Source organism: Nerophis lumbriciformis, linkage group LG13 (assembly GCF_033978685.3).
Source record: "Nerophis lumbriciformis linkage group LG13, RoL_Nlum_v2.1, whole genome shotgun sequence".
In the NCBI taxonomy this organism is placed as follows: domain Eukaryota; kingdom Metazoa; phylum Chordata; class Actinopteri; order Syngnathiformes; family Syngnathidae; genus Nerophis; species Nerophis lumbriciformis.
Window position 1 is genome coordinate 5,562,921 of NC_084560.2, and position 16,215 is coordinate 5,579,135.

Genomic DNA, 16,215 nt, shown 5'->3' on the forward strand with positions numbered 1-16,215 from the left:
AGAAGAAACCAGAAATCCACATTCGCTGTTTTTCCTGTGCATTTGGCAACGTCATAACACGATTAAACTGTCATTCTTAGCTCCTTCTTTTTGCTTTTTAAAAAACATATTTTCACTTTGAACATAACATTGTGCCACTGAACTAAATATAACAGCAATGTACTTGTTATTTATCGATGTCCGCAAAAAAATATATATATATATAAGAACGTAGAAATGACATCATTTCCGGTACGCTTTGCAACACGACACACGATTGGTCGATGAAATACCCGGAAATCTACATTTTTTTTTTTTAAACCTTTATTTAAAAATAATAAAAATCGAAACAAGTACAGAAACAGTAGAAAAACAGTACAAAACAGCGCCAGGGGGTTTGTAAACTCAATAAAGCAACTAAAGAAGAAACCGGAAATCCACATTCGCTGTTCTTCCTGTGCATTTGGCAACGTCATAACACGATTAAACTTTCATCATTCTTAGCTCCTTCTTTTTGCTTTTTAAAAAACATATTTTTCATTTTGAACATAACATTGTGCCACTGAACTAAATATAACAGCAACGTACTTGTTATTTATCGATGTCCGCAAAAAAAAAATATATATATATAAGAACGTAGAAATTACATCATTTCCGGTACGCCTTGCAACACGACACACGATTGGTCGATGAAATACCCGGAAAGCATCATTATTATTTTTTTATTTTTTTTTAAACCTTTATTTAAAAATAATAAAAATAGAAACAAGTACAGAAACAGTAGAAAAACAGTACAAAACAGCGCCAGGGGGTTTGTAAACTCAATAAAGCAACTAAAGAAGAAACCGGAAATCCACATTCGCTGTTCTTCCTGTGCATTTGGCAACGTCATAACGCGATTAAACTTTCATCATTCTTAGCTCCTTCTTTTTGCTTTTTAAAAAACATATTTTTCATTTTGAACATAACATTGTGCCACTGAACTAAATATAACAGCAACGTACTTGTTATTTATCAATGTCCGCAAAAAAAATAAATAAATAAATAAATAAATAAAAATAAAATATATATATATATATATATATATATATATATATATATATATATATATATATATATATATATATATATATATATATATATAAACGTAGAAATGTCATCATTTCCGGTATGCCTTGCAAAACAACACACGATTGGTCGATGAAATGTTACCCTGAAATCCTCATTCACTGTTCTTCCTGTGAGTTTGGCAACTTCATAACGCGGTTAAACTTTCATTCTTAGCTATATATATATATATATATATATATATATATATATATATATATATATATATATATATATATATATATATATATATATATATATATATATATATCATGCAAAGCCATAGGCTTACACAAGTTCAGTAAATAATTTAAATTTGGAACACTACTTGTTATTTATCGATGTCCGCAAAAATATATATATATAAGAACGTAGAAATGACATCATTTCCGGTACGCCTTTCAAAACAACACACGATTGGTCGATGAGAATGCGGAAATGCTCATTCGCTGTTCTTCCTGTGAGTTTGGCAACTTCATAACACGATTAAACTTTCATTCTTGGCTCTTTTTTCTTGCCTTTTTTTTAAAAAATATTTTTCACTTTGTGCCACCAAAAGTAAATATAACAGCAACGTACTTGTTATTTATCGAGGTCTTCAAAAATATTTATAAAAACGTATAAATGACATCATTTCCGGTACGCCTTGCAAACACGGCACAATGAAATGCTACCCGGAAATGCTCACTCGCTGTTCTTCCTGTGAGTTTGGCAACTTCATAACGCGGTTAAACTTTCATTCTTCGCTCTTTCTTTAAAAAAAAACATTTTTCAGTTTGAACATAACATTGTGCCACTGAACTAAATATAACAGCAATGTACTTGTTATTTATCGAAGTCCGCAAAAAAAAAAAAAAAATATATATATATATATATATTAAAACGTAGAAATGTCATCATTTCCGGTACGCCTTTCAAAACAACACACGATTGGTCGATGAAATGTTACCCTGAAATCCTCATTCGCTGTTCTTCCTGTGAGTTTGGCAACTTCATAACGCGATTAAACTTTCATTCTTAGCTCTTTCTTCTTGCCTTTTTTTTTTTGGTAAATATTGTTCACTTTGAACATAACATTGTGCCACCGAACTTAAATACAACAACAACAACGTACTTGTTATTTTTCTTTTCTTTTTTTAATTTTATAAATCTTTATTTATAAACAGCAACATTTCCAAACAATCGAGAAATAATAATAATCAAAATAAGTACAAAAACAGTACCAAAACAGTACAAATCAGCGCCAGGGGGTTGTAAACTCAATAAAGTAACTAAAATAGAATGATATATATATATATATATATATATATATATATATATATATATATATATATATATATATATATATATATATATATATATATATATATATATATATATATCATGCAAAGCCATAGGCTTACACAAGTTCAGTAAATAATTTAAATTTGGAACACTACTTGTTATTTATCGATGTCCGCAAAAATATATATATATATAAGAACGTAGAAATGACATCATTTCCGGTACGCCTTGCAACACGACACACGATTGGTCGATGAAATACCCGGAAAGCAACATTATTTTTTTTATTTTATTTTTTCAAAACCTTTATTTAAAAATAATAAAATTCAAAACAAGTACAGAAACAGTAAAAAAAAAAAACAGTACAAAACAGCGCCAGGGGGTTTGTAAACTCAATAAAGCAACTAAAAAAGAAACCGGAAATCCACATTCGCTGTTCTTCCTGTGCATTTGGCAACGTCATAACACGATTCAACTTTCATTCTTAGCTCCTTCTTTTTGCTTTTTAAAAAACATATTTTTCATTTTGAACATAACTTTGTGCCACTGAACTAAATACAACAGCAATGTACTTGTTATTTATCGATGTCCGCCAAAAAAAAATAATATATATATATATATATATATATATATATATATATATATACACACACACACGTAGAATGTCATCATTTCCGGTACGCCTTGCAAAACAACACACGATTGGTCGATGAAATGTTACCCTGAAATGCTCATTCACTGTTCTTCCTGTGAGTTTGGCAACTTCATAACGCGATTAAACTTTCATTCTTAGCTCTTTCTTCTTGCCTTTTTTTTTTTGTAAATATTGTTCACTTTGAACATAACATTGTGCCACCGAACTTAAATACAACAACAACGTACTTGTTATTTTTCTTTTTTCTTTTTAATTTTATAAACCTTTATTTATAAACAGCAATATTTCCAAACAATCGAGAAATAATAATAATCAAAATAAGTACAAAAACAGTACCAAAACAGTACAAATCAGCGCCAGGGGGTTGTAAACTCAATAAAGTAACTAAAATAGAATGACATATATATATATATATATATATATATATATATATATATATATATATATATATATATATATATATATATATATATATATATATATATATATATATCATGCAAAGCCATAGGCTTACACAAGTTCAGTAAATAATTAAAATTTGGAGCACTACTTGTTACTTATCGATGTCCGCAAAAATATATATATATATAAGAACGTAGAAATGACATCATTTCCGGTACACCTTTCAAATCAACACACGATTGGTCGATGAAAATGCGGAAATGCTCATTCGCTGTTCTTCCTGTGAGTTTGGCAACTTCATAACACGATTAAACTTTCATTCTTGGCTCTTTTTTCTTGCCTTTTTAAAAAAAATATTTTTCACTTTGTGCCACCAAAACTAAATATAACAGCAACGTACTTGTTATTTATCGATGTCTGCAAAAATATTTATAAAAAAACGTATAAATGACATCATTTCCGGTACGCCTTGCAAACACGGCACAATGAAATGCTACCCGGAAATGCTCACTCGCTGTTCTTCCTGTGAGTTTGGCAACTTCATAACGCGGTTAAACTTTCATTCTTCGCTCTTTCTTTAAAAAAAAAACATTTTTCAGTTTGAACATAACATTGTGCCAACGGAACTAAATATAACAACAACGTCCTTGTTATTTACCGACGTCCACATCTGCAGTGTTTACTGTCAAATGACGCCATCTATCGGCTGGGCGAGGTATCGCTGATAATAAAAAAAAAAAAGGAAAATTAAGTTCTACTTTCGTTTTCCAGGGAAGAATCTCTCGGGTGGACAGGACTGATCAGGACTGACAATGGAGGCTGATGCGAGCAACTTGGTGAAAGAGAATCTTATCGACAGTTTTAGACCGATGTTGAGAGGTTTTATGTCCGTGGACCCGGTCCTGGATCATCTCCCTTTCCTCCGCGCGGAGCAGAAAGAAAGTATCCGAAAAAAGGCCAAAATGTGCGGCGACCTGTCGGCGGCGGACGAGCTCATCTCCGCGGTCGTTCAGAAGCCTCACACGGCAGGTTGGTTCCAGGAGTTTGTGGACGCCTTGTCCGGGGCGGGCTACCAACAAGCGGCGGACCTGATCCAGGTGGGCCGGCCTGACTCCCAGGTGGAGGCGGACAACGACTGCTTCATGCGCCTGATCGACATCCTGGCGCCCAGCCTGCTGGACATGAACACCAAGCAAGTGTGCACGCCATGTTTTGCCAGAAAACTCCTCACGAAAGACGACAACGACGTGGTGAGTTTTTTGGTATTCACTCTGGTCAGGTGGACATTGCAGTTGTCAGTGTTGACCACGAGATGGCGGCAAAGACGTCTTCCATCCATTTTTCTACCGCTTATTCCCTTTGGGGGCGCTGGAGCCTATCTCAGCTACAATCGGGCGGAAGGCTGTGTACTAGAGATGCGCGGATAGGCAATTACCGTATTTTCCGCACCATAAGCCGCCCTGGGTTATAAGCCGCGCCTTCAATGAACGGCATATTTCAAAACTTTGTCCACCTATAAGCCGCCCCGTGTTATAAGCCGCATCTAACTGCGCTAAAGGGAATGTCAAAAAAAACAGCTTTTGCCTGTTAAAGAAAGGAGACTGATCCAACGCAGCACAGACATTCGCATGCCACGCTGTCACGACCCAGACGCACACCAGTGCGCAATCATATGGGAGCCGCGCTGAGCGCACCTCCAAGCGCGTCTCGCTGCCGGCGACGGCCAGATATGGGCCCACGCTCCAGCGCCATCCATTTTCAGGGCTAGTTGATTCGGCAGGTGGGTTGTTACACACTCCTTAGCGGGTTCCAACTTCCATGGCCACCGTCCTGCTCTCTATATCAACCAGGGTGAGCCCCACCCCTTTCATGAGCGCACTACGCGCGGAGTGACCCCTGTTACGCGCCCCCGGCAACAGGGGTGGCAAGCAGGTAAGCTGCGCGGGCGGAGCGCGCGGAGTGACCCATGTTACGAGCCCCCGGCCACGGGGGTGGCGGGCAGGTAAGCTGCTTACCTGCTGCGCGTGACGCCGGCCGCGGCGAAAGCGGACGAGGCGGGGTGTCGGTGCGGTGGGCGCGGTAGTGACCCTGGACGTGCGTCGGGCCCTTCTCGCGGATCGCTTCAGCTACGGCTCCCGGTGGGGCCCTCTCGGGGGAAGGGGCCTCGGTCCCGGACCCCGGCGAGGCGTCCCTTCTCCGCTCCGTAAAAGTGTCCATCTCTTTTCTTTTTTTTTCTTCTGTTGTGGCATATGCTGCAGGTGCCTGCTCGTTTTTCGTATGTGGGTAACAACATTTAACTATGTATATATATTTCCCAATTGGTTTAACTGCCACCCGCAAAAAAAAAAAAAAAAAAAAAAAAAAATTAATCCGCCCGACCCGACCCGCGAGCGGATAAAATCTTAGTTTTTTTAATTTCATCCGCCCGATCCGCGGATAATCCGCGGACTCCGCGGTTGTGTCCGCAAACCGCGCATCTCTACTGTGTACACCCTGGACAAGTCGCCACCTTATCGCAGGGCCAACACAGATAGACAGACAACATTCACACTCACATCCACACACTAGGGCCAATTTAGTGTTGCCAATCAACTTATCCCCAGGTCAGGTGGACATTGCAGTTGTCAGTGTTGACCACGAGATGGCGGCAAAAACGTCTTCCATCCATTTTTCTACCGCTTATTCCCTTTGGGGGCGCTGGAGCCTATCTCAGCTACAATCGGGCGGAAGGCTGTGTACTAGAGATGCGCGGATAGGCAATTACCGTATTTTCCGCACCATAAGCCGCCCTGGGTTATAAGCCGCGCCTTCAATGAACGGCATATTTCAAAACTTTGTCCACCTATAAGCCGCCCCGTGTTATAAGCCGCATCTAACTGCGCTAAAGGGAATGTCAAAAAAAACAGTCAGATAGGTCAGTCAAACTTTAATAATATATTAAAAACCAGCGTGATGTGGGCGCGCATGGAGTCGTATATCAACATGGACGGAGCTGCGTGAAAAAAGCCACCCGGCCTCTTCGCGTAAACTTACCTTAACCACTCGCTCATCTTTTCTTCATCCATCCCTTCGAGTTAGCTTTTATGATGACGCCGGCTGGAAAGGTCTCTTTTGGCAAGGTCTTCCTTTTGAATATCACCATGGGTGGAAGTTTCTGGCCATTAGCATGGCAAGCTAGAACCACAGTGAAGGATGACTTCTCAGTCCCTGTGGTGCGAATATTCACCGTACGTGCTCCCGTTGTATCCACAGTGCGGTTCACAGGAATATCAAAAGTCAGTGGAACCTCGTCCATGTTGATAATGTTCTCTGGCCGGATCTTTTTTTCAGCTATCTTGTTTTTACAATATGCACGGAAAGTAGCCAGCTTTTCTTGAAAGTCTTTAGGCAGTTGCTGTGAAATAGTAGTCCGTGGGCGGATGGAGAGATTGCGTCTTTTCATGAACCGGAAACCTGTCGCTTAGTAGGAGCCATTTTGTGGTATTTACAGATGTAAACACACAAAGGAAATGAAACGTAATATCCGCGCGCTTCTTCTCCTTCTTCTACGCGGGCGGGTGGTTGCTTACAGTAGAAGAAGTAGCGCTTCCTGTTCTATGGGGGCGGGTGCTTACCTTGGCGGTTGCTTGCGTAGAAGAAGAAGCACTTCCTCTTCTACGGGGAAAAAAGATGGCGGCTGTTTACCGTAGTTGCGAGACCGAAACTTTATGAAAATGAATCTTAATATTAATCCATATATAAAGCGCACCGGGTTATAAGCCGCACTGTCAGCTTTTGAGTAAATTTGTGGTTTTTAGGTGCGGCTAATAGTGCGGAAAATACGGTATTTCATCCGCAACCGCGTCAGAAAGTCGTCAACCATCCGCCATCCACCCGATGTAACGTTTGATCAGAACTTCACCCGCCCACCATCCGCCCGTTGTTATATATCTAATATTAATAAAAAAATTTAAAAAAAAGGGTGAAAACTACGCGAATTGCACCTTGTGCAGACAAGATTTTTCGATCGGACACGGAGGAATTAGCGATGTAAAAGACCACGTCGGGACAAAAAAACACAAGTCTAATGCCGTTGCTAGCGATACAAGTGGAAAACTTTCAACGTTTTTCGTCGCCCAAACAGATTCTTTGGATGTGATAAATGCCGAAGTTTTATTTACGGAGGCAATAATTGAGCATGGACTTCCAATCGCACTGGCTGATCACATGGGACAGTTAATAATGTAATGCAACCTTTAAAAATCATTACGCGGTGATCGCGATCCCAAAAATAAACTTTTCTTGCATGATAATGTCCAGAAAAATTCGCTTTATATTACTATAGAGTCCTTTTAACGAATGAGTTTGATGGTTTATCACAAACCTTAAATGAAAGAAGTCCTTTGTTCTCCTGCACCATGCATGCGCAATCCTGTCGGCTGTATTTCACAGCACGACATACTGTAAAAAGTGTTTATACTATTTATACTTTCAATTAACAAATTGAAGTCTTGTGAAAGGTTGACAGGATAACTGGCATTAACTGTCAAAATAATTTCAAACTATTGAAGTTAGCTTACAGAATAAACATGTCAATCAACCCATATGATTTTTGCTGTAATATTTTTGTTTTGAAAAGTCACTGTGACTGATAGAAAAGTGATGGTTTTAGCAACATTTTAACCTGTCTGAATGCTAATAGTCATTTTGCGTCGGGGGGCGAAGCCCTGAACCCTCCACCAGGACTTTGTCCTGGACCTACCGGGGCCTGCGGCCCTTGGACCCTGGCTACTAGGTTTTTCTGATTTAAAAGTTGGCAGGTATGGTGAGGTTATAAAGCTTTTGCCTGTTAAAGAAAGGAGACTGATCCAACGCAGCACAGACATTCGCGTGCCACGCTGTCACGACCCAGACGCACACCAGTGCGCAATCATATGGGAGCCGCGCTGAGCGCACCTCCAAGCGCGTCTCGCTGCCGGCGACGGCCAGATATGGGCCCACGCTCCAGCGCCATCCATTTTCAGGGCTAGTTGATTCGGCAGGTGGGTTGTTACACACTCCTTAGCGGGTTCCAACTTCCATGGCCACCGTCCTGCTCTCTATATCAACCAGGGTGAGCCCCACCCCTTTCATGAGCGCACTACGCGCGGAGTGACCCCTGTTACGCGCCCCCGGCAACAGGGGTGGCAAGCAGGTAAGCTGCGCGGGCGGAGCGCGCGGAGTGACCCATGTTACGAGCCCCCGGCCACGGGGGTGGCGGGCAGGTAAGCTGCTTACCTGCTGCGCGTGACGCCGGCCGCGGCGAAAGCGGACGAGGCGGGGTGTCGGTGCGGTGGGCGCGGTAGTGACCCTGGACGTGCGTCGGGCCCTTCTCGCGGATCGCTTCAGCTACGGCTCCCGGTGGGGCCCTCTCGGGGGAAGGGGCCTCGGTCCCGGACCCCGGCGAGGCGTCCCTTCTCCGCTCCGTAAAAGTGTCCATCTCTTTTCTTTTTTCTTCTTCTGTTGTGGCATATGCAGCAGGTGCCTGCTTGTTTTTCGTATGTGGGTAACAACATTTAACTATGTATATATATTTCCCAATTGGTTTAACTGCCACCCGCAAAAAAAAAAAAAAAAAAAAAAAAAATTAATCCGCCCGACCCGACCCGCGAGCGGATAAAATCTTAGTTTTTTTAATTTCATCCGCCCGATCCGCGGATAATCCGCGGACTCCGCGGTTGTGTCCGCAAACCGCGCATCTCTACTGTGTACACCCTGGACAAGTCGCCACCTTATCGCAGGGCCAACACAGATAGACAGACAACATTCACACTCACATCCACACACTAGGGACCATTTAGTGTTGCCAATCAACTTATCCCCAGGTGCATGTCTTTGGAAGTGGGAGGAAGCGGGAGTACCCGGAGGGAACCCACGCAGTCACGGGGAGAACATGCAAACAAACAAAGACGTCTTCATTAGTCTTTATTTGCCCATCGAACGCCCTGATTCATATTTGAAAGTCATCGGAATCAGAAGTTTGATTGATTGTTTGAGACTTTTATTAGTAGATTGCACAGTAGAGTACATATTCCTGTCCTGTCACCTTTTTTTGTAAGGGGCGCCGGAACATACTTACCTCTGCGAAAGATTGTACGCCACCTCTTTTTATTTGGATTGTCCCTGTTTACATAACAACAGCTGTTTCTAAAGGAATGGGGAGTATGTAAACAGTCATTGTTTTCGGTCACATTAACACAAAAGAAAAAGATGCCTCGGGCTTGGGCTGGTCCTGGATTCAGCTTGGGCAAGTCTTGGATCACAATAGATAACCCACCTCTCATCTCCTCCCATCGTACACAATGGAATTTTCCAAGCCTTTGCTTGGTGCAACAAAGACAACCTCTTGTCTGTTCATGGGGAACTTAGAGAAAGGAAAGTTTTTTGATAACTGACATACAATTTTTCTGACAATTCCACCTTCAACATATACCACTTATCCTGGAAATGTAAACCATCTTTTTTCCAAGTTCAAAAAAATTCCAGGATTTTCCAGAATTCCTGGTTTTTCGGGACATTTTCCCATTCAAAAGGAATTGGCCTTTTTTCAAACTTCCACCATTTCCACATTTTTCAACCTACTCAAACCATTCTACCTTCAACATATTTCGCCATCCTGGAAATTTAAACATTTTTTCCAAGTTGAAAAAAATTCCAGGATTTTCCAGAATTCCCTATTCCCACCCTTTTTTCTGGCGACTACTCCTTCCACATTGTTCAACGCATTTCAACTGTTCCACCATCAAATCATTTATCTTAATCAGGACAAAAATCCAAGTTGTTTTTTTAACTGGAAAAATTCCCGAAATTCCAGGAATTTCGTAATACCATTTCTCAATAAAAATGTTACTACTTCAACATTTCTCAACCAATTTCAAAAATTCCAACACCAACCATTACAACTCATTAAGAACATTCACCTTTTTTTTTTTTTTGCATTTAAAATTTTTTTTTCCCATTTTTCCCGAAATGCCCGAAAATGTACATGAAATTCCCATAGAAAAATGTGGGACATGATTCAAAGTACCACAACTCCCACATTTTTCAACCAATTCAAACCATTCCACTTTCAACATATCCCACTCATCCTGGACATTCAAACAATTATTTTTTTCAAGATCAAAAAAATTCCAGGAATTCCCAGATTTCCCATTTTTTCAAACCCTTTTTTCACCCTTTTTTCTGTCGACTACTCCTCCCACATTTGTCAACCCGCTTTAACCGTTCCACCGTCAAATCTTTCTTCATAATCAGGAAAAAAAAACGAAGTTGTTTTTTTTAACTGGAAAAATTCCCGGAATTCAAGGAATTCCGTAATACCATTTCTCAATTCAAAATTTTACTACTTCAACATTTCTCGACCGATTTCAAAAATTCCAACACCAACCATTACAACTCATTGAGAACATTCACGTTTTTTTTTTTTAATCAATAAATAGCTAGTTCTGTTTTAACGTCGGGTTAATATTGTGGAGGGGGCTAAATTGTTATGGAAAATAATAATGTAACGTTAGGTAATGTACTCCCACCTACATTCCTCAGGGACATTTGTATTAGATCTTTTAAGCAGGTGTTTTTTGTTTACATTGTTATTGCCTTCTGGTTAGCTAATGTTTGCCCTGCAGGTAATAGTCACTTTTCCACCCCTTTATATATTAGGTATAGTTGTAAGTAAAAAAAAAAAGGTCAAAGACAAAGCTATTCGGTTTCTTGTGAGTATATACACTTCACTGCCGATGTGGGGGGGCGCCACCTAAAATCGTGCCTAGGGCGCCAGATTGGTTAGGGCCGGGCCTGCTCAAGGGAAATTGTTCCACACAGTAGCTCAGTTCATACTTGCCAACCCTCCCGAATTTTCCGGGAGACTCCCGAAATTCAGCGCCTCTCTCGAAAACATACTTGCCAACCCTCCCGGATTTTCCGGGAGACTCCCGAAATTCAGCGCATCTCCCGAAAACCTCCCGGGACAAATTTTCTCCCGAAATTCAGGCGGACTCAGGTCCTCCACAATATAAAAAAAGCGTACCTGCCCAATCACGTTATAACTGTAGAATGATGGAGGGCGAGTTCTTGGTTTCTTATGTGGGTTCATTGTTAGGCAGTTTCATTAACGTCCTCCCAGCGCGGCAACAACACACAACAACAGCAGTCACGTTTTTGTATACCGTAAAGCAGTTCGTCTGCCGTAAACAGCAATGTTGTGACACTCTTAAACAGGACAATACTGCCATCTAGTGCATTTGATGAAAGCACTTTTGTGCGTGCCACACAGCAATGCATCATCAGAGAGGGTGTTCAGCATGGTTAGAAAAATGGTGACAGAGAATAGAACAAGGATGGACAATTCAACCCTTAACTCAACAATGAGTAGAAGAGTGTTATGTGTGTATATGTGTAAATAAATGAACACTGAAATTCAAGTATTTATTTTATATGTGTATATATATATATATATATATATATATATGAGAAATACTTGACTTGGTGAATTCTAGCTGTAAATATACTCCTCCCCTTGTAGTCACGCCCCAAACCACGCCCCCGTCCCACCCCGACCACGCCCACCCCCACCCCCCGAAATCGGAGGTCTCAAGGTTGGCAAGTATGCCCGAAAACCTCCCGGGACAAATATTCTCCCGAAAATCTCCCGATTTTCAGCCGGAGCTGGAGGCCACGCCCCCTCCAGCTCCATGCGGACCTGAGTGAGGACAGCCTTTTTTTCACGACGGGAGGACAACAGGGTGACAAGAACTAAATCATCCAGACTATATATAAATTGTATTATTATGTTTATCTTACCTACAAATAAATATATTTATTAATTTAAAAAAAACCCAAAAAAAACTAAATACATTTTTACTATATTTTGCTAAAAACATCAAAATTAATTGTATTTTTATTTTTTTCTGACTCCTTATTACATCCAGCCATAGAATTATACATTAAAATAAACATATTTGAAATAATTAATTTTAAATTATCATAATAATTCATTTAAAATGACCACATTTAATTATTAAAATAATTAAATGTTAGCATTTTATTCATTACATTTTGAAGCTCTCAGAAGCCAAATTATGTTATATTCCTTAAGATTTATTTATGCAAGTTTGAAGTATCAATTATCCAAACACAGTTTTGTTTGCATATTTTCAGGATGTGTGTATATATATATATATATATATATATGAAATACTTGACTTGGTGAATTCTAGCTGTCAATATACTCCTCCCCTCTTAACCACGCCCTCAACCACGCCCTGCCCCACCCCCGACCACGCCCCCAACCCCCACCTCCCGAAATCGTAGGTCTCAAGGTTGGCAAGTATGATATATATATATATATATATACATCCTGAAAATATTCAAACAAAACTGTTTGGATAATTGATACTTCAAACTTGCATAAATAAATATTAAGGAATATAACAGAGCTTCAAAATGTAATGAATAAAATGCTAAAGTTGTTGATAAACAAGCAATTATTTTAATAATTAAATATGGTCATTTTAAATGAATTATTATGATCATTTAAAATTAACTATTTCAAATATGTTTATTTCAATGCATAATTCTATGGCTGGATGTAATAAGGAGTCAGAAAAAAATAAAAAATACAATTAATTTTGATGTTTTTAGCAAAATATAGTAAAAATGTATTTAGTTTTTTTTTTTTTTTTTAATTAATAAATATATTTATTTTTAGGTAAGATAAACATAATACTACAATTTATCTCTAGTCTGGATGATTTAGTTCTTGTCACCCTGTTGTCCTCCCGTCGTGAAAAAAGGCTGTCCTCACTCAAGTCTGCATGAAGCTGGAGGGGGCGTGGCTTCCAGCTCCGGCTGAAAATCGGGAGATTTTCGGGAGAATATTTGTCCCGGGAGGTTTTCGGGAGAGGCGCTGAATTTCGGGAGTCTCCAGGAAAATTCGGGAGAGTTGGCAAGTATGACGTAATATTTTCATAAAATATGTTTGGTATATTTGAGACCTCAGAATTCGCTGGGTTCGAGCTCATCTAAGATGGACTGATGCAAAGTGTAAAAGTGTTCTGTGGTCTGACGAGTCCACATTTCAAATTGTTCTTGGAAACTGTGGACGTCGTGTGTAAAGGATATCACCACATGGGCTCAGGAACACTTCAAAAAACCACTGTTCATACTTGCCAACCATCCCGATTTTCCCGGGAGAGTCCCGAATTTCAGTGACACTCACGAAAATCTCCCAGGGCCACCGTTCTCACGAATGTCTCCCGATTTCCACCCGGACAACAATATTGCTAAACCATCCTTCACTGGGCGCCGTTTCCGACCGCACAATAATAACGGTTACGCCTCGAAGTCAAGGTTTCAAGGTTGGCAAGTATGCCACTGTCAGTAACTACAGTTGGTCGCTACATCTGTAAGTGCAAGTTAAAACTCTACCATGCAAAGCGAAATACATTTATCAACAACACCCAGAAACGCCGCCGGCTTCGCTGGGTTCGAGCTCATCTAAGATGGACTTATGCAAAGTGTAAAAGTGTTCTGGGGTCTGACGAGTCCACATTTCAAATTGTTCTTGGAAACTGTGGACGTCGTGTGTAAAGGATATCACCACATGGGCTCAGGAACACTTCAGAAAACCACTGTTCATACTTGCCAACCATCCCGATTTTCCCGGGCGAGTCCCGAATTTCAGTGACACTCCCGAAAATCTCCCGGGGCCACCGTTCTCACGAATTTCTCCCGATTTGCACCCGGACAACAATATTGCTAAACCATCCTTCACTGGGCGCCGTTTCCGACCGCACAATAATAACGGTTACACCTCGAAGTCAGGGTTTCAAGGTTGGGAAGTATGTCACTGTCAGTAACTACAGTTGGTCGCTACATCTGTAAGTGCAAGTTAAAGCTCTACCATGCAAAGCGAAATACATTTATCAACAACACCCAGAAACGCCGCCGGCTTCGCTGGGTTCGAGCTCATCTAAGATGGACTTATGCAAAGTGTAAAAGTGTTCTGGGGTCTGACGAGTCCACATTTCAAATTGTTCTTGGAAACTGTGGACGTCGTGTGTAAAGGATATCACCACATGGGCTCAGGAACACTTCAGAAAACCACTGTCCATACTTGCCAACCATCCCGATTTTCCCGGGCGAGTCCCGAATTTCAGTGACACTCACGAAAATCTCCCGGGGCAACCGTTCTCACGAATTTCTCCCGATTTGCACCCGGACAACAATATTGCTAAACCATCCTTCACTGGGCGCCGTTTCCGACCGCACAATAATAACGGTTACACCTCGAAGTCAGGGTTTCAAGGTTGGCAAGTATGCCACTGTCAGTAACTACAGTTGGTCGCTACATCTGTAAGTGCAAGTTAAAGCTCTACCATGCAAAGCGAAAGACATTTATCAACAACACCCAGAAACGCCGCCGGCTTCGCTGGGTTCGAGCTCATCTAAGATGGACTGATGCAAAGTGTAAAAGTGTTCTGGGGTCTGACGAGTCCACATTTCAAATTGTTCTTGGAAACTGTGGACGTCGTGTGTAAAGGATATCACCACATGGGCTCAGGAACACTTCAAAAAACCACTGTCCATACTTGCCAACCATCCTGATTTTCCCGGGAGAGTCCCGAATTTCAGTGACACTCACGAAAATCTCCCGGGGCCACCGTTCTCACGAATTTCTCCCGATTTGCACCCGGACAACAATATTGCTAAACCATCCTTCACTGGGCGCCGTTTCCGACCGCACAATAATAACGGTTACACCTCGAAGTCAGGGTTTCAAGGTTGGCAAGTTTGCCACTCTCAGTAACTACAATTGGTCGCTACATCTATAAGTGCAAGTTAAAGCTCTACCATGCAAAGCGAAAGACATTTATCAACAACACCCAGAAACGCCGCCGGCTTCGCTGGGTTTGAGCTTATCTAAGATGGACTGATGCAAAGTGGAAAAGTGTTCTGGGGTCTGACGAGTCCACATTTCAAATTGTTCTTGGAAACTGTGGACGTCGTGTGTAAAGGATATCACCACATGGGCTCAGGAACACTTAAAAAAACCACTGTTCATACTTGCCAACCATCCCGATTTTCCCGAATGTCAGTGACACTCCCGAAAATCTCCCGGGGCCACCGTTCTCACGAATTTCTCCCGATTTCCACCCGGACAACAATATTGCTAAACAATCCTTAACTGGGCGCCGTTTCCGACCGCACAATAATAACGGTTACACCTCGAAGTCAAGGTTTCAAGGTTGGCAAGTATGCCACTGTCAGTAACTACAGTTGGTCGCTACATCTGTAAGTGCAAGTTAAAGCTCTACCATGCAAAGCGAAAGACATTTATCAACAACACCCAGAAACGCCGCCGGCTTCGCTGGGCTCGAGCTCATCTAAGATGGACTGATGCAAAGTGGAAAAGTGTTCTGGGGTCTGACGAGTCCACATTTCAAATTGTTCTTGGAAACTGTGGACGTCGTGTGTAAAGGATATCACCACATGGGCTCAGGAACACTTTAGAAAACCACTGTCCATACTTGCCAACCATCCCGATTTTCCCGGCAGAGTCCCGAATGTCAGTGACACTCCCAAAAATCTCCCAGGGCCACCGTTCTCACGAATTTCTCCCGATTTGCACCCGGACAACAATATTGCTAAACCATCCTTCACTGGGCGCCGTTTCCGACCGCACAATAATAACGGTTACACCTCGAAGTCAGGGTTTCAAGGTTGGCAAGTATGCCACTGTCAGTAACTACAATTGGTCGCTACATCTGTAA

At 41.2% G+C, this 16,215-nt stretch overlaps 1 protein-coding gene across 3 annotated transcripts in view; it reads left to right on the plus strand.

Moving 5' to 3' along the window:
- Window positions 1-3,897: 3,897 nt before the first annotated feature.
- Window positions 3,898-16,215, plus strand: part of ifih1 (interferon induced with helicase C domain 1) — a 107,713-nt gene continuing 95,395 nt past the window's right edge. For 2 of the 3 annotated variants that reach the window (XM_061971764.2, XM_061971766.2), the window contains exon 1: window positions 3,898-4,677. In XM_061971764.2, the coding sequence (XP_061827748.1) occupies window positions 4,240-4,677 (438 nt within the window). In that variant the 5' untranslated portion in view covers window positions 3,898-4,239. The remainder of the gene's footprint in view (window positions 4,678-16,215) is intronic. The other variant, XM_061971765.2, reaches the window with a different exon arrangement.